This window comes from Gymnodraco acuticeps, unplaced genomic scaffold (assembly GCF_902827175.1).
Source record: "Gymnodraco acuticeps unplaced genomic scaffold, fGymAcu1.1, whole genome shotgun sequence".
Lineage (NCBI taxonomy): Eukaryota > Metazoa > Chordata > Actinopteri > Perciformes > Bathydraconidae > Gymnodraco > Gymnodraco acuticeps.
This window is the reverse complement of record NW_022990558.1, coordinates 2478642-2498291: the sequence shown is the minus strand read 5'-3', so window position 1 is coordinate 2498291 and position 19650 is coordinate 2478642. Positions and strand designations below refer to the sequence as shown.

General features: G+C 41.5%; 1 protein-coding gene across 1 annotated transcript; it reads left to right on the top strand.

Annotated features, from left to right (window-relative positions):
• The first annotated feature begins 18890 nt into the window (after positions 1 to 18890).
• Positions 18891 to 19418, top strand: LOC117553557 (sulfotransferase 2B1-like). The gene is made up of 2 exons (XM_034227553.1): positions 18891 to 19057; positions 19224 to 19418. The coding sequence occupies exons 1-2, from the start codon at positions 19001 to 19003 to the stop codon at positions 19416 to 19418; spliced, it is 252 nt and encodes an 83-aa protein (XP_034083444.1). The 5' UTR covers positions 18891 to 19000.
• The last annotated feature ends 232 nt before the right edge of the window (positions 19419 to 19650 follow it).

Below are 19650 nucleotides of genomic sequence, written 5' to 3'. Positions count from 1 at the left end.
GGGCGTGTCGTGTACCATCGTGTACCGTCGTGTACCGTTGTGTGCTGTCCGCGGCCGCAGCTAGACCCTTCTCGTTAGAGCAAACCCCCAGGAAGTGCGCCGGAGTCTGATGAGAATATTCGTGCTGGTCAAACGGCGGTACTACACTTCCTTTAGGTTGCTGGGCCCGGAAACACTTTTTCCTCCTCCCACGCTGTATCATGGATGTATAATAAGCACATATTACAGGTAGGCTACTGATTATACATCCATGGGTTAGAGAAATGAGAAATCCTCTCCTCTGAGCGGTCATTTTAAAGAGACGTCCGTTAATGATGACAGGAGGCACAGCCCTCTCTCTGATGGACAGAACTGTAGTCATGACGACTTATATATTTACTTTTAATTCATTCACAGTGCGGTATAATGAGATAATAACAGGCAACAGATGCAGACATACTGTACACACACACAAACACACACACATAATATATTCATATACATATATATGCTATATTTATATGCAGTGGCGTTTTTATATGTACAAAAGTGGTGGGGCACACAAAACTTAGATGTCTATATATAAGCTTCTGAGGTTCATGGCTGGTGAGGCTCTGGCTCTGACTCTTCAGGTTTACAAATATTATATTTTGACCTAAATCAAAATATAATATTATTTTCAAAAGCTTTTTTTGTCTGATGCTTCAATTAATTTTAAACAGACAGTTGATGTGGCACATGATGTGGCCTGCCGACATGGCCACTTTCATACAGATCATACACTAGTAATGCCCTCGATTGGTCTCTGTGTGTCATTCAAGCTCGGGAGGGTGTGTATGTGTGGCGCGAGCGAGAGAGAGAGAAAGCGCGCGCATCGGTTACGTGTATTGTTGTTGTTAGCATCATCCGGTGCTAGCTAGCGGCGCTAACGGATATAATGAGCTGTCAACAAGGTGGAGGAGAGTCCTCTCCTGTCAGACTGAGAGACTGATAACTACAGCTCAGGTGAGGTAAAGGACTTTAGAGTGTTTAGATAGTTAACTTAGTCTAAGTTCTCTGTGGGTCTCAAACGGTTTGGTCACCATTTATGTAAACACATATTTCCATTTGAAGGGGGAGTGATTAGTAAAATATGCATGAATAATTAAAAAAAAAAGTTAATTAGGTGAAAAAAGGTAAGATAAACTTAAAAAACTTGTTGAGAGCTAAAACTAGTCTTTGCTGCTGCCTCAAAGAGGAGCAGGGGGGAGACAGGTGAGGCTGGTTCAGGAGCCCAGACACACTATGCCATGCTAACTATAAATGAACCAAAAACCAATAAATAAACAAGTTTCAATGTTTTTTCATATTGGATATGGTATGTTATTGGTTATGGCCATGTTCTTATGATTATTTAAATGTATACAGTTCCGTTTCATATGGGTGTAGTCTCTTTATTTCCCCCTCAAAGTGCACCAGATTGATGCATTTAAGTCCAACATTTAAAAAAAAAAATCTTACCGGGGGAGCATGCCCCCGGACCCCCCTAGAGGATTTGAGGTCCACCTCCACTTAAAATATGTTCACATGGATAGTGTAGTGGCTATTTGTCAACAACAATAAAGTTTCAAAAGGCCACTGAGGCACCAGGTATAGTGGATCTTACGCAGATCAGGAGTTGGTAATTAATCCATTGTCCAGACAAGGCATCGACGTTTTTGTGGTATTTATTAGCTTCACCTTGCGGGAACAATACAGCAAAAGGTGTTTAAATGTTTGCTGAACTTAGCCCTGACACTGGTAAAAAAATATCGACCTTCCCGGTGCCCACTGACTGCTGCTGTGCCCTGATTGACTTAAATAAACCCAGCTGTGTGCCCAAATTGACCCATCACCTTCAAAATAAAAGCATTTTAGCTGGAACACAACTTAACTTAAATAATATGGCTGTAAATTAATGAATTCTACAAAACAAAAAATAACAAATACATACATTAAATAAATGTGAAAAATACTGAATAGCTTCCACAGATAGGTTCCTAAATAGATTTGCACTTTTAAAAAAAAATAGTAACCCATGTCCATATGTTTATTCTGGGGCAGTTTTAAAGTTTAGGGCTATCACTATGGGCAGCAACGCTGTAAATATTGACAAATAAATCCAGGAAAATGACACAAAAGAAAACTGGTAGTGGCCTGGTTGGGTGTATAATTTCCCCTCCTCGACTCCCACCCTCGTGTCTTAGTCCCGCCCATAGGAGATGCGAGCGGAGGAGTCGAGGAGGGGAACAGAGGAGAGAGGAGTGAAAGCAGCAGGCGGTGAGACCCAATATGGTCGAGCTGCGGCCGCGGACAGTACACGACGGTACACGACACGCCCACCTGACACGACAATACGGTGGCTGAGAGGCATGGCAGAGGCATGGCAGATGAAAAGCGAATTGACGACACTACACGACACGCCCCCTACTACGCCGCCCAAGGTGGCTGAGAGACCGTACATGGCATGTTATTGTAGCATTTTAAGCAACTATTAGGCAAATAAATTAATAACCTATCCGTTTGAGAACCCCTTGGAACCCCTTATCCCATTTTGATGGTTGACATCTCATTTGAACAGTGAAAGCCAGAATGACAGCAGGGGTGAATTTCATTTTATAATTTTGCAACAAGTCAAAGATATGTTTACTGTATATTATAAAAATGCTTGTCATGTAGGCATACTGGAGGTGCCGTTCCAATGATGTATTAATAATAATATATATATAGCGCCTATATATATATATATATATATATATATATATATATAATAGCAAAATAAACACAATTACACTGCGCTAAACAGCCACATCGACAAACAAACGAGAACCTAAATAGTATGTAATTATATCTAAAACCACAATACGTTTAATAATTACCTGTACTCGGTGCGCCATATTGTTTGTTGTCTGTTGTCTGTAAACCTCCATGGTTGCTTCTCAGGTCGACTATTTTCATTTCCTCGCTCCTCGGTCTCACCGGAAGTTGATTTGCCTGCGCCATCTTGAGTACCGTCCCATGGCTCTTATTTCTGCCGGAGGACCGAGGATCGAGGAGCGAGGAGCGATAATGGAGGAGCGATAACCGAGGAACCACCAGACCATCCTCCGATGAAATCCTCAGATACTCGCCCCGCCCCCTTACTGTGTATCGCTCACTGATTGGACGATGCAGTGCATGCACTGATCTCATGCTTCTTGACATGAGAGCCGTTTCCCAGCGGAGTGAAGAAAATACATGAACCTCACGGGAGTCACTCCTCAGTTTATACCGTGTTTTGTTTCCATTTCTGTTTCATTTAGTTACAAATATGTGATCTATCTGAACAACAAAGTGGTCAAAAATCATTTTAGTCATTTGTTGGAAACATTTTCATGATCGCTTTTTTCGTTTTACATTTTCATTTATTGTCATTTCCATTCAGTCAGTCATTAAGTGCTATTAAAATGTTAATGTACTACATATCCAAACAAACAAACAAACAAACAAAGTGTGCAATCCAATGAATGTTAATCTAACTGGGTTTTGATAGATAACATATCTATTTTTCTTCTCTCAATTATTTTATTTATTTTGTGCACTCTAATCAATATGAATCAAACTATTGTTCGTTTATACATTTTAAGGCAAGGCAAGGCAAGGCAAGTTTATTTATATAGCACTTTCCAACACAAGGCAATTCAAAGTGCTTTACAAAAAATGAAAGAGATTAAGAAAATGGCATTTAAAATCAGTCATTAAAAAGAAAAGCTAATAAAATAAACATTAAAAGAAAAAATACATGGATAAAAGTTACAGTGCAATTAAACATTAAAAGAAAAAGTACATGGATAAAAGTTACAGTGCAGTCTAAGATATGAATAGTTCAATTAAAAGCAGCGACAAAAAGAAAAGTCTTTAGTCTGGATTTAAAAGTAGTCAGAGTTGCAGCGGACCTGCAGGTTTCTGGGAGTTTGTTCCAGATATTTGGAGCATAATAACTGAACGCTGCTTTACCATGTTTAGTTCTGACTCTGGGGACAGAAAGCTGACCAGTCCCTGAAGACCTGAGAGATCTGGATGGTTCATAATTTAGCAGGAGGTCAGAAATGTATTTTGGGCCTAAACCATTCAGTGCTTTATAAACCAGCAGCAATATTTTGAAATCTATTCTTTGACACACAGGAAGCCAGTGTAAAGACTTCAGAACTGGAGTGATGTGATCCACTTTCTTAGTGTTAGTGAGGACTCGAGCAGCAGCGTTCTGAATTAGCTGCAGCTTCCTAATAGATTTTTTAGTGAGACCTGTGAAGACACCATTGCAGTAGTCGAGTCTACTGAAGATAAAAGCATGGACAAGTTTTTCCAAATCCTGCTGTGACATTAGTCTTTTAATCCTAGATATATTCTTTAGGTGATAGTAGGCTGATTTAGTAACAGTTTTAATGTGACTGTTGAAACTCAGGTCAGAGTCCATGACTACACCTAGATTTCTGGCTTTATCTGTTGTTTTGAACATTGCACACTGAAGCTCAGCGCTAACTTTTATACGTTCTGCCTTGGCTCCAAAAACCATTACCTCTGTTTTATCTTTGTTTAATTGGAGAAAGTTCTGACACATCCAGTCATTGATTTGTTCAATGCACTTACTCAGTGTTTGAATTGGAGCATAGTCTCCTGGTGAAATTGTTACGTAAATTTGTGTGTCATCTGCATAGCTATGGTAACTTATTTTGTTGTTCTTCATTATCTGAGCCAGTGGTAGCATGTAGATGTTAAAGAGAAGAGGCCCCAAGATGGAGCCTTGAGGAACCCCACATGTCATATTTGTCAACTCAGATGTGTATTTACCTATAGAAACAAAGTTGTTTCTGTCCTTTAAGTAGGATTCAAACCAATTCAGAACTGTTTCCGAAAGTCCCACCCAGTTCTCCAGTCGGTCTAGTAATATGCTGTGGTCAACAGTGTCAAACGCAGCACTGAGATCTAATAATACTAACACTGAAGTTCTGCCACTGTCTGTGTTTAAGTGGATGTCATTAAAGACCTTTACAAGAGCAGTCTCAGTGCTGTGGTTTGGACGAAAGCCTGACTGGAACACATCAAAACAGTTATTTAAATGCAAGAAATTACTCAACTGTTGAAAAACAACTTTTTCAATGATTTTACCTAGAAATGGGAGGTTTGATATGGGCCTGTAATTGTTCATTACTGAAGCATCTAGATTATTCTTTTTTAAGAGCGGTTTAATGACTGCAGTTTTCAGGGCCTGTGGAAAAATACCTGAGTGAAGAGATTTGTTTACTATATGAAGTAGATCTGAGGCCATGCAAGGCAAAACATCTTTGAAAAATCCTGTTGGAATAATATCAAGGCAGCAAGAGGAGGATTTCAGAAGTTGAATAATGTCCTCTAGGTTTTTATCATTAATCTGATGGAATTGTGTCATGATGTCTGAATTGATGTTAAGTGGAGATAGGGACAACACATTTGCTGTTCCTGATGCAGAGGCACTGACTGCTTGTCTGATTTTCTGAATTTTGTCAGTGAAAAAGGAGGCAAAATCATTGCACGCCCTGGTGGATAGAAATTCAGAGGCTACTGACACTGGGGGGTTAGTTAGTCTGTCGACGGTAGCAAACAAGGCACGTGCGTTGTTTTTGTTTTTGGTAATGATGTCAGAGAAGAACGATTGTCGTGCGTTTTTCAATTCCAAATTATAAAGGCCAAGTCTCTCTTTATAGATTTCAAAGTGAACCTGGAGATTTGTTTTTCGCCACCTGCGTTCAGCTTTTCGACATTCTCTTTTTTCTGTTTTCACGGTCATGGCCTTTCTCCATGGAGATATTTTCTTGCCAGACACTTCCTTTACCTTAGTTGGAGCAATGGCATCTATAACATTTTTAATTTTTTGATTAAAATGATCTACTAGCTCATTTACTGAGATGTTGGCAGGGGCAAGTGTGGAAGAGAAATTCTGAGTAAACATTTCCCTAGTATTTTCAGTTAAATATCGCTTTGTGGTTACCTCTTTTTGAACATTTTTGTGAACAGAAATAGAGCTCTCAAAGAAAACACAGGAATGGTCAGAGAGTGCAACATCAGTCACCACAACCTTAGAGATATTCAGACCCTTTGAGATAATTAAGTCCAGAGTGTGCCCCTTATTGTGCGTGGGCTCCGTCACATGCTGAGTCAGTCCATAGCTATCAAGAACACAAAACAGTTCTTTAGCCCCTCTGTCCTGGGGGTTGTCAACATGGATGTTAAAATCACCAACAATGACTAGACGGTCAAAGTCAATACACACTATAGACAGCAGTTCAGTAAAGTCATCAAAAAAGCTTGCACAGTATTTGGGTGGTCTATAGATATTTAGGAACAGAGCTCGAGAGGAGCATTTCAGCCGAAGGGCCACATATTCAAAAGAATCAAAGTTTCCATACGATGTCTTCCTGCATTGAAGGGAATCATTGAACAGAATAGCAACTCCACCCCCTTTCTTATGCATTCTTTCCTGACTCATAAAACTAAAGTTGGGAGGGGTTGATTCGATAAGAACAGCTGCACTGTTATTTTGTTCAATCCAAGTTTCTGTTAAAAACATAAAATCGAGATTGTGCTCAGTGATTAAATCATTGATTAAAAATGTTTTTCCTGCCAAAGACCTGACATTTAATAAAGCTAGTTTAAGTTTGTTAAACACACTATCAGTAATGTTTTTTGTAACAAGCTGTGGCTGACATGGAATCACTGCTAAATTAGATACACTCACACAAACGTTTGAGCGCTTCCTGTTTCTATGATTCACCGCTCTTAATCTATTACCTATCAACACAGATATCGGCAAAGCTACTGGCAGGCAGGGCCCCGACATGTCCTGGAAAGAGTTGAGAGTGCCATACGCCCTTGAGCCTGGACCCATCACATATCAGTAAGAGTTTGTTGTGTTTTGTACACACACATCCTTATCAGGCTTCGGAGACTGCAGAAGCCCCCTCGAAGGGAGGGGAGGTGGTCGACGTAGGCACGGTGATGGAGACGGGCTAGATGGTGCGGGGGTAGAGGACATGCTGCCAGGGGGGGGAGGTGGTTGACGTAGGCGCGGTGATGAGGACGGGGGAGATGGTGCGCGTCTCCGCGGTGATTTTGGTGGGCGTCGTTGAGGAGCGGGGGTAAAGGACATGGTGCCAGCCCTGCGTATCGCCTTCGTTTGGTCTTTGAACTCCAGGAAGGAATCGGTGCCAACCCTCTGTATCTCCTTTGTGTGTTCATCGATCTCCAGGAGGGTGGGCGAGGGTGAAAGGGTGAACGGAGTATCCTCAAAGGCGTTGACAGGGGGGGGGGGGGGGCAGTGGAGACTCCTCCATGTGTCTCATATGTCTCCCATAATCAGAACATTCCTCAGGCGGGTGCAGTGATAATTCTTCAGGGTTTTCTGCGTGATGTGTTGTGTCTTTCTCGTGTTTTGATTCCTCTTGCCGCTTGTCCTTGGCAGAGGGAACAGATTGATGACGCAGGCAGTTGAATATGTTAGAGATAAACAATTTCACTCCTGGCTTGTTCAGGCAAACTCCATTTGCCTTGAAAAGATGTCTGCGATCCCAGAAAAAGTTACAATTGTCAATAAAATGAACAGAATGGTCAGTACAGGCCGTTGAAAGCCAGGTGTTCAGTGCAAACAATCTGCTGAATCTCTCCACTCCTCTTCTGACTGGCGGTAGAGGGCCACTGATGAACACATCTGCATTTAGAGAGCTGGCAGTTTCCAACAAACATTTAAAGTCTTCTTTCAGCACTTCTGACTGTTGTTTCACAACATCATTTGTTCCAATGTGCAGTACCACATTCTTCACAATCGGATGTTCAGCCCCAATATGCAGGATCTTCTCAGCCAAGTCAGAGACCACATCCTTGGGAAAACAGAGTACTTTGGTGTTGTTCTTATTACACAGACCTTTTACATCTCTTACAGCAGAGTCACCCACAATCAGAGTTTCAGGCCCAGTCGTTAGCTTAAGAATGGCGTTTATCTTTTTTGAGAATGAGTTCTTATTTTATTTTATTTATTGGGATCTACAACAGATGATACAAATGTTTGTGTCAGTAAATAGGCTTGTTTGAGACGCGTTGCGGTTCGCCTCGAAAGTAGACGAGAGTAGCCGATCGCAGCCGGGGGAGGTCTCAAAAAGCTCGCCTGAAGTCGGACAGCTCGGAGTTGGCTTCGTCTTCTCTCGGTTTTTTGGCGGATTGCAAACAACTTTAAGGTGCATACCGCCACCTCCGGAGTCGGCTTGACTCGGTTTGCATTTATAAAGAATGCACACATGTGTTTAATCGTTAATGTCAGATATGTACTAAGTAAATACATTTGTTCCTGCTCAAGATTAGATTCAACTTTATTGTTATTGCACATATTACAGGTACTGAGACAACGAAATGCAGTTTAGCTTCTAACCAGGTGCAACAAGCAGTAAAGTGAAAAGTAATGTACACAATCTACAGAATAAAATATAGAATGAATTGAATGACGAATAAACTGTGAGGGGTATGAATACACTAGATATACACAGCAGCCTGAGAGCAGTATGAACAGTGTGTATGATGAATATGCTAAGATATATAAAGTATGAAAACGGTAAGCAGTGCAAGTGTTTAACAAACTTAAACTAGCTTTATTAAATGTCAGGTCTTTGGCAGGAAAAACATTTTTAATCAATGATTTTATCACTGAGCACAATCTCGATTTTATGTTTTTAACAGACACTTGGATTGAACAAAATAACAGTGCAGCTGTTCTTATCGAAATCAACCCCTCCCAACTTTAGTTTTATGAGTCAGGAAAGAATGCATAAGAAAGGGGGTGGAGTTGCTATTCTGTTCAATGATTCCCTTCAATGCAGGAAGACAGCGTATGGAAACTTTGATTCTTTTGAATATGTGGCCCTTCGGCTGAAATGCTCCTCTCGAGCTCTGTTCCTAAATATCTATAGACCACCCAAATACTGTGCAAGCTTTTTTGATGACTTTACTGAACTGCTGTCTATAGTGTGTATTGACTTTGACCGTCTAGTCATTGTTGGTGATTTTAACATCCATGTTGACAACCCCCAGGACAGAGGGGCTAAAGAACTGTTTTGTGTTCTTGATAGCTATGGACTGACTCAGCATGTGACGGAGCCCACGCACAATAAGGGGCACACTCTGGACTTAATTATCTCAAAGGGTGTGAATATCTCTAAGGTTGTGGTGACTGATGTTGCACTCTCTGACCATTCCTGTGTTTTCTTTGAGAGCTTCTATTTCTGTTCACAAAAATGTTCAAAAAGAGGTAACCACAAAGCGATATTTAACTGAAAATACTAGGGACATGTTTACTCAGAATTTCTCTTCCACACTTGCCCCTGCCAACATCTCAGTAAATGAGCTAGTAGATCATTTTAATAAAAAAATTAAAAATGTTATAGATGCCATTGCTCCAACTAAGGTAAAGGAAGTGACTGGCAAGAAAATATCTCCATGGAGAAAGGCCATGAGCGTGAAAACAGAAAAAAGAGAATGTCGAAAAGCTGAACGCAGGTGGCGAAAAACAAAACTCCAGGTTCACTTTGAAATCTATAAAGAGAGACTTGGCCTTTATAATTTGGAATTGAAAAACGCACGACAATCGTTCTTCTCTGACATCATTACCAAAAACAAAAACAACGCACGTGCCTTGTTTGCTACCGTCGACAGACTAACTAACCCCCCAGTGTCAGTAGCCTCTGAATTTCTATCCACCAGGGCGTGCAATGATTTTGCCTCCTTTTTCACTGACAAAATTCAGAAAATCAGACAAGCAGTCAGTGCCTCTGCATCAGGAACAGCAAATGTGTTGTCCCTATCTCCACTTAACATCAATTCAGACATCATGACACAATTCCATCAGATTAATGATAAAAACCTAGAGGACATTATTCAACTTCTGAAATCCTCCTCTTGCTGCCTTGATATTATTCCAACAGGATTTTTCAAAGATGTTTTGCCTTGCATGGCCTCAGATCTACTTCATATAGTAAACAAATCTCTTCACTCAGGTATTTTTCCACAGGCCCTGAAAACTGCAGTCATTAAACCGCTCTTAAAAAAGAATAATCTAGATGCTTCAGTAATGAACAATTACAGGCCCATATCAAACCTGCCATTTCTAGGTAAAATCATTGAAAAAGTTGTTTTTCAACAGTTGAGTAATTTCTTGCATTTAAATAACTGTTTTGATGTGTTCCAGTCAGGCTTTCGTCCAAACCACAGCACTGAGACTGCTCTTGTAAAGGTCTTTAATGACATCCACTTAAACACAGACAGTGGCAGAACTTCAGTGTTAGTATTATTAGATCTCAGTGCTGCGTTTGACACTGTTGACCACAGCATATTACTAGACCGACTGGAAAACTGGGTGGGACTTTCGGAAACAGTTCTGAATTGGTTTGAATCCTACTTAAAGGACAGAAACAACTTTGTTTCTATAGGTAAATACACATCTGAGTTGACAAATATGACATGTGGGGTTCCTCAAGGCTCCATCTTGGGGCCTCTTCTCTTTAACATCTACATGCTACCACTGGCTCAGATAATGAAGAACAACAAAATAAGTTACCATAGCTATGCAGATGACACACAAATTTACGTGACAATTTCACCAGGAGACTATGCTCCAATTCAAACACTGAGTAAGTGCATTGAACAAATCAATGACTGGATGTGTCAGAACTTTCTCCAATTAAACAAAGATAAAACTGAGGTAATGGTTTTTGGAGCCAAGTCAGAACGTATAAAAGTTAGCACTGAGCTTCAGTGTGCAATGTTCAAAACAACAGATAAAGCCAGAAATCTAGGTGTAGTCATGGACTCTGACCTGAGTTTCAACAGTCACATTAAAACAGTTACTAAATCAGCCTACTATCACCTAAAGAATATATCTAGGATTAAAAGACTAATGTCACAGCAGGATTTGGAAAAACTTGTCCATGCTTTTATCTTCAGTAGACTCGACTACTGCAATGGTGTCTTCACAGGTCTCACTAAAAAATCTATTAGGAAGCTGCAGCTAATTCAGAACGCTGCTGCTCGAGTCCTCACTAACACTAAGAAAGTGGATCACATCACTCCAGTTCTGAAGTCTTTACACTGGCTTCCTGTGTGTCAAAGAATAGATTTCAAAAATACTGCTGCTGGTTTATAAAGCACTGAATGGTTTAGGCCCAAAATACATTTCTGACCTCCTGCTAAATTATGAACCATCCAGATCTCTCAGGTCTTCAGGGACTGGTCAGCTTTCTGTCCCCAGAGTCAGAACTAAACATGGTAAAGCAGCGTTCAGTTATTATGCTCCAAATATCTGGAACAAACTCCCAGAAACCTGCAGGTCCGCTACAACTCTGACTACTTTTAAATCCAGGCTGAAGACTTTTCTTTTTGTCGCTGCTTTTAATTGAACTATTCATATCTTAGACTGCACTGTAACTTTTATCCATGTACTTTTTTATTTTAATGTTTAATTGATTGCCATGTATTTTTTTCTTTTAATGTTTATTTTATTAGCTTTTCTTTTTAATGACTGATTTTAAATGCCATTTTCTTAATCTCTTTCATTTTTTGTAAAGCACTTTGAATTGCCTTGTGTTGAAAAGTGCTATATAAATAAACTTGCCTTGCCTTGCCCTTGCCTTGCCTTGCCTTGCCTATAGTATAAAATATATGGATATTAATTTAATGATGATAAACATTGTGGAACAATGATGAAAAATGGGAATGGAAGTGGCGACGTAAAACTGACACAAAACAACAACAAACTTTTGCCGAGCCAATTGGAGAGTTTCATCACCAGCACGTGGAAAAAACCACCAATGAGCGCTCAACTCAAGATACCAGCGAGTCGTTTCCCATCAAGCATTTCGCTTCCGCAGCCCGTGGAGAGGAACTGCGCCGCCTCGCTGCGCCTCGCTCTCAAGGCTGCGAGCGTCTTTGTCCCGCGAGATTTCAACGTCTCATGTTGGCGAGCCTCCAGAGCAAGTCGGACAAAATGACTAACCATCATGCAACGCACGAGCAAGACGTTGATTGAAATTGCGCAGGTCTCGCTTGTCTCAAACAAGCCTAATGTGTACTAACAGAGGCGGGGGTGTGTGTGGAAATAACGGGGACAGAGCTGGCTGCTGTCAGACGATCAGCTGTGCAGCGTCATCACAAACGGACGTCGCTTCACGTGACGCTCCGGAGGAAAGGACGTCCCATTGCTCTTAAAACTAATTTCCCTGCTTCTCGTGGTTTCTTTGCGTCCCTCCATGCTTCCCTGGTGGGAGGGACTAAACGCAGGGAAACGACGCAAGTGAGGGAAGCAAGGATTTCATTTAATCGACCTGAGAAGCAGCGTCTCACGTGCTGGGCGTGCTCTCTTCTGACCAAATTTGGAAGTACAACTTTCGCGGCCGCAGCTAGACCCTTCTCAGCCACCGTAGTGTCGTGTCAGGTGGGCGTGTCGTGTACCATCGTGTACCGTCGTGTACCGTTGTGTGCTGTCCGCGGCCGCAGCTAGACCCTTCTCGTTAGAGCAAACCCCCAGGAAGTGCGCCGGAGTCTGATGAGAATATTCGTGCTGGTCAAACGGCGGTACTACACTTCCTTTAGGTTGCTGGGCCCGGAAACACTTTTTCCTCCTCCCACGCTGTATCATGGATGTATAATAAGCACATATTACAGGTAGGCTACTGATTATACATCCATGGGTTAGAGAAATGAGAAATCCTCTCCTCTGAGCGGTCATTTTAAAGAGACGTCCGTTAATGATGACAGGAGGCACAGCCCTCTCTCTGATGGACAGAACTGTAGTCATGACGACTTATATATTTACTTTTAATTCATTCACAGTGCGGTATAATGAGATAATAACAGGCAACAGATGCAGACATACTGTACACACACACAAACACACACACATAATATATTCATATACATATATATGCTATATTTATATGCAGTGGCGTTTTTATATGTACAAAAGTGGTGGGGCACACAAAACTTAGATGTCTATATATAAGCTTCTGAGGTTCATGGCTGGTGAGGCTCTGGCTCTGACTCTTCAGGTTTACAAATATTATATTTTGACCTAAATCAAAATATAATATTATTTTCAAAAGCTTTTTTTGTCTGATGCTTCAATTAATTTTAAACAGACAGTTGATGTGGCACATGATGTGGCCTGCCGACATGGCCACTTTCATACAGATCATACACTAGTAATGCCCTCGATTGGTCTCTGTGTGTCATTCAAGCTCGGGAGGGTGTGTATGTGTGGCGCGAGCGAGAGAGAGAGAAAGCGCGCGCATCGGTTACGTGTATTGTTGTTGTTAGCATCATCCGGTGCTAGCTAGCGGCGCTAACGGATATAATGAGCTGTCAACAAGGTGGAGGAGAGTCCTCTCCTGTCAGACTGAGAGACTGATAACTACAGCTCAGGTGAGGTAAAGGACTTTAGAGTGTTTAGATAGTTAACTTAGTCTAAGTTCTCTGTGGGTCTCAAACGGTTTGGTCACCATTTATGTAAACACATATTTCCATTTGAAGGGGGAGTGATTAGTAAAATATGCATGAATAATTAAAAAAAAAAGTTAATTAGGTGAAAAAAGGTAAGATAAACTTAAAAAACTTGTTGAGAGCTAAAACTAGTCTTTGCTGCTGCCTCAAAGAGGAGCAGGGGGGAGACAGGTGAGGCTGGTTCAGGAGCCCAGACACACTATGCCATGCTAACTATAAATGAACCAAAAACCAATAAATAAACAAGTTTCAATGTTTTTTCATATTGGATATGGTATGTTATTGGTTATGGCCATGTTCTTATGATTATTTAAATGTATACAGTTCCGTTTCATATGGGTGTAGTCTCTTTATTTCCCCCTCAAAGTGCACCAGATTGATGCATTTAAGTCCAACATTTAAAAAAAAAAATCTTACCGGGGGAGCATGCCCCCGGACCCCCCTAGAGGATTTGAGGTCCACCTCCACTTAAAATATGTTCACATGGATAGTGTAGTGGCTATTTGTCAACAACAATAAAGTTTCAAAAGGCCACTGAGGCACCAGGTATAGTGGATCTTACGCAGATCAGGAGTTGGTAATTAATCCATTGTCCAGACAAGGCATCGACGTTTTTGTGGTATTTATTAGCTTCACCTTGCGGGAACAATACAGCAAAAGGTGTTTAAATGTTTGCTGAACTTAGCCCTGACACTGGTAAAAAAATATCGACCTTCCCGGTGCCCACTGACTGCTGCTGTGCCCTGATTGACTTAAATAAACCCAGCTGTGTGCCCAAATTGACCCATCACCTTCAAAATAAAAGCATTTTAGCTGGAACACAACTTAACTTAAATAATATGGCTGTAAATTAATGAATTCTACAAAACAAAAAATAACAAATACATACATTAAATAAATGTGAAAAATACTGAATAGCTTCCACAGATAGGTTCCTAAATAGATTTGCACTTTTAAAAAAAAATAGTAACCCATGTCCATATGTTTATTCTGGGGCAGTTTTAAAGTTTAGGGCTATCACTATGGGCAGCAACGCTGTAAATATTGACAAATAAATCCAGGAAAATGACACAAAAGAAAACTGGTAGTGGCCTGGTTGGGTGTATAATTCCCGGCCTGACTTATGGCGCATTTCCACTGCAGCGGGTAGCCCCGTTTAAGCGTCCTTAATCGTTCTCAAGTGGCCAGGCCAGTTTTTGGTGGCCTTTCCATATAGCGTAGCCCCGGCTAGCGGGTACTTTTCCCCTCTTTTTACGGCCCCATAAAACGATAGTTACGGCTGTAACTACGGTTCTATGAGTCCCGGATGACCGCCAGAGGCGGTGCTTTAAGCACTGGATATGTCCATCGCGCGCATGCGCAGCTCGAGTACCAATAACAACAAAGTCACCTGTGACCCACGTGACACCGGCTATATCAGCCGGTGTCGTCAGAGGATCTGTTCCCAGAATCTTCTCGCGAGCACACAAGAATTCTGAGTGACAGGGAACTCTGGCGGTCATCCGGGACTCATAGAACCGTAGTTACAGCCGTAACTATCGTTCTATTTCGTCCCTACTGACCGCCAGAGGCGGTGCTTTAAGCACTGGATGACTTATACCAACAATGTCATGAAGAATCCAAGCCCTTGCTCACCACTGGAAACAGCGGAGCTCGGCAAAAGGACCACGCCCAAAGAATGGGGAGTGGCGACATTGACCTGATGACAACTGGAGAATGTGCCAGAAGACGCCCACGACGCCGCGGCGTAGATGGTCTCCAGGGGCACCACCCTCAGGGCAGCCCAAGATGTTGAGATGCTCCTTGTAGAGTGGCATCTCAGCCTGATGGCAGGGGGCGGCCACTGGCCCCGTAAGCCTGTGAGATGGTATCGACAACCCAGTGGGGCAGCCACTGGTTAGAGGGCATAACCTCCTTTAGTGCCGCCAGGGCAAAATCAAGAGTTGCTCCTACTGCCGTATACAGGCAGTAGCCTTGATATACGCCCTTTGGGCACCCCCAGGGCACAGCAACTTCGACGTGCCGTACTCCTGAATGTCAAAGCGTGCCAGCTGGGCAGGCTGATTGAAGTGGGTTTGTGGAAGGACCCCGGGCCGGAATGCCACATTTGCCCAAAGGGCAACGCCTGAGAGTCCCACCTCGGGCATGTATTGTTTATGGAGAGGACATGCAACTCCCCGACTCGCTTCCCTGAGGCTATGGCAAGCAGAAATGCTGCCTTTGTGGGCAGCCACAAAGGCAGCATTTCAATTTGAGTAAAACATTGAAGATATAACATTGTATTGTTTTCTTTTTACATTGACTCAGATATAATGAAAAGACTACGTCAGTCGAAGCTCAGCTTTGGTCTTCATTTACAATAGGCATCATTTTAAAACATACATATATTGCAGGTTATGATAATAACATACAATTGTATAAAACACAATTTGCTTACATCTTTGTTCTCTTTTGGGAATCAAATATAACAGATTTAAATAAAAAAAGAATGCAAACAAACAAGTGAAATGAACTAAATTGCTGAATTGCTTTTAATTCACTGGCAGGAGCGACAAGTGAGGAGGAGCAAAAAGTGAACAACGAGGGAGAGATTGAACAAAGAGAAAGAGTAGAGGACAGAGAGAGTAATGAACAGGAAGAAGACAGAGACTCAAGAAGATGGAAGAGAGGCTGCAGGTTATGGAAAGGAGAGAGACATGGAAAATGAATGTTGACAATGTTTTATGATCATTTTAGCCTCTTCTGCATGTCCAGATCATTAATAGTAACAATCAACTGATTCTTATGCATTACACTTCCAAAAATAATTGATGCTGACATTTTCAGCCCACTGACATGGTTTGAAATCAATATATTATCCAATGTGTGACCCCCCCACAGGACTTAAAAAGCACCTAGAACTAGATCATGAAAAGCCCAAAAATCTCGGGGGGTATCCCCCGAACCCCCCTAGCATGGTTGGACCTCGGTATTTAGGAAATCCTGGATACGGCCCTGGTCGCATATATATCTAGAAGCAAGCTTCCAGCATTTTTATACACAGCATTTTTGTAAACGGAGGAGCTACAAAAATGGCAACGTCAAAGAAAAGCACACCGTGGTCGACCGAGGAGGTGACGACGTTCCTACATCTCATTGGGGATGATAAAATCCAGCAGGAGCTCGACGGAACAACTCGCAATGTGAAGCCGATCGCCCCGCCTACACTGCGTTGCTACCCCAGGTCCTAAACTGTAATGGAAATGCGCCACGGCCTCGGACGGCCAGCGAGGCAGCCCGAGGCCTGAGCGAGGACGCTTAAACGGGGCTACCCCGCTGCAGTGGAAATGTGCCATTATTGTCCCAGTCCGGCCCTGGTCAAGGCCTACAGCAGTACCATGATTTCTCTGTCCATGCTCTGAGGTCCGGTTGAGGACAATGACCCTACTACTGTATGCCAATGATCCAAGTATCAGCAAGTTAGTTCCTCTGTTTTTGATGAGAAATGGTATAAAACAATTCATTACTTACTTAATGTTTTAACTTGATTCTAATGTTGTGTCCCTTCATGTATTGAATCAACCCAAAACATTTACAAATAGCTACAAAGCAACGTTTTTACTGGTGATTCAACACAATATACAAACGGCTTAGTAACATTTTTTGTAAAATTAAATGAAATAAGAAGTTAACTTGAGACAGAGAGGAGATTGACATTTGGCCAGAGATTGTTATCACTTTTCAATAATAGTTGAACCATCTTTTGGATGGTGTGTTTGGGCATGTGTATGAAGTATTACTTTTGGCAAGCACACAAGATAATAAAAACCCCATCCTCCTTTTTGGTTATCGCCTGTAACCTTTTGAATGTTTTCATGGTATTAACAATTCACGGTTATCTTATTCTGAAGGCCGCATTTAAATACAAGCTAACAAAAGTAAGGGGGAGGATGAAAATGGGTATAATTTCACCTCACACCTAGTTTTGCAAGGGCTAATAAATACATATTTAAGAAAATATTTTGTTTGTTTTTAGGTACAAATTGGATGAGGGAGATTGTCCCTCTGATCATGAGTGGAGGAGATCCAGCACCCGTTGACACTATTGTTAACTGGAAACGTGTTCCCTGGCTTGAAGTGCAGAAGACGGCCTCCCTCAAACTCGAACAGAGGCCGTCTCCACGACTGTTGACTACACACTTCCATTACAACATGATGCCACCATCTTTCTTTGAAGTAAAGCCAAAGGTAAACCTATCAACTAAGGCAGATCAGATTCAATGCGATAAACGCATCACAGACAGTATGTTTGAAGGAAAGGGTCTGACGTCATGTCATCACTGCAGGTCATCTATGTGACGAGGAACCCCAAAGATGTGTTCACATCGTCTTTTCATCTTCATGAGGCGGCTTCCTTCCTGGTAAACCCAGGCCCACAGACCCAGTTCCTCCACAAGTTCCTTGATGGAAAAGGTTGTTCTGATTGTTACACCTGTGTTTAGAATGCGTTCATAACACCATACATATCAGTAAGTGGGACGAAAACTCTTAAAACACTTTTTACCTGGTAACATGATTTAAAAAGGGACTTATCATGCACATTCTTACGGAGCCCTGGAGGGTTCATAGAGAGAAAAATAAAAAAAACGTGGCCACGTTTTACTTTCTCGTTCGCACAAGATACTTTCTCGTGCGAACGCTTTATTAACTCGTGCGCCCGAGTTAATAAAGCGTGGCCTCGTTTTATTTAAATTGATTCGATTTATGAAGAATATGTCCAGTCGCCAGGGCGTGTGTGGGAATTTGTTTATGATAGTGTCGTTCGTTCCGGTGCACTCCGGCAGGACTATAGCACTACATCGAGATTAAGATTAAACACATTTCTTTCACTTGGGAATACATTACATTACATTACATGTCAATAGCAAATCCTGCTTCGTAGTACAGGCCACGTAACACTTTTAACGAGTTAATAAAGCGTGGCCTCAATGTATTTAAAACGTGGCCACGCTTTATTAACTTGTGCGCACGAGTTAATAAAGCGTGGCCACGTTTTATTTATTTTTCTCTCTATGAGCCCTCCAGGGCTCCGTACATTCTTAATTGTGTTTTGGGATTTTTCTAGCCCATGATAACAAACTTTAATGTTCAGAAAACACATTCTTGTTCTTATAAATTCTCTGAAAATGCTAATTTTCAGCACCTGTCTTTTTAAAGCAACCCAAAATAACAGCAAGAGTCAAATAGAGAAGATGATCCATTCTTATACATTGTGGGTCGCGAGCACACCATGGATACATGTTTATCTTGCAAAGCCATTAGCAAGTGCATTTTGCATTATATGTAGCCTTTAACAAGGGAGATCTTGAAAGATACTAATACTAAGTTTTGATAACCTCTTATTAATGGAATACTTGTGTCTTCTGTTCCTTACAGTTATGTTTGGCTTGTAACTGATCATGTAAAGAGCTGGATGAATGCTGAAGACAAAGAGCACTTCATGCACATCTCCTATGAAGAGATGACAATGGTGAGATTCAGGAACAATCCTCAAATATGCCTCAAATCACTTTTCCAAATATTTTCTCAACAATTCTGACCTTGATTTAGTAATCATCTTCAAATTCCTTCTACTAAAATATTGTATACTGGGAGAGCCACTGCAGAACTATGAGCTTATCTGTGTTTCTCTGCAGGACCCGAAGGACTCTGTGGGCAGAATCGCTCAGTTCCTGCAGAAATCTCTGGAATATGAAGCGATAGAGAAGATAGCCGACCGATGTTTGTTCATGAACATGAAGAAGAACAACATGTCAAACTACTCTACTGCTTCTCGTAAATTACTGGACCAGGCAAAGTCTGAGTTTCTCAGGAAAGGCGAGTGTCAATAAATAACACATACAGTACAAAAGGTTTGGCTTATTTGAATCTGGAGGAGCTATAACCATGGATACACTGATGTATTACATTAATGCACACAATGTTCATACTCCTTACTGCACATATTCATCATATTCTTATTTCACATTTCATAGTGTATATTCCAAAATTCATTCATAGCATTCTATTTCCATGTAAATTACTGCTCTATTTTTATTAGGGCCCGAGCACGGAGCGCTAGGA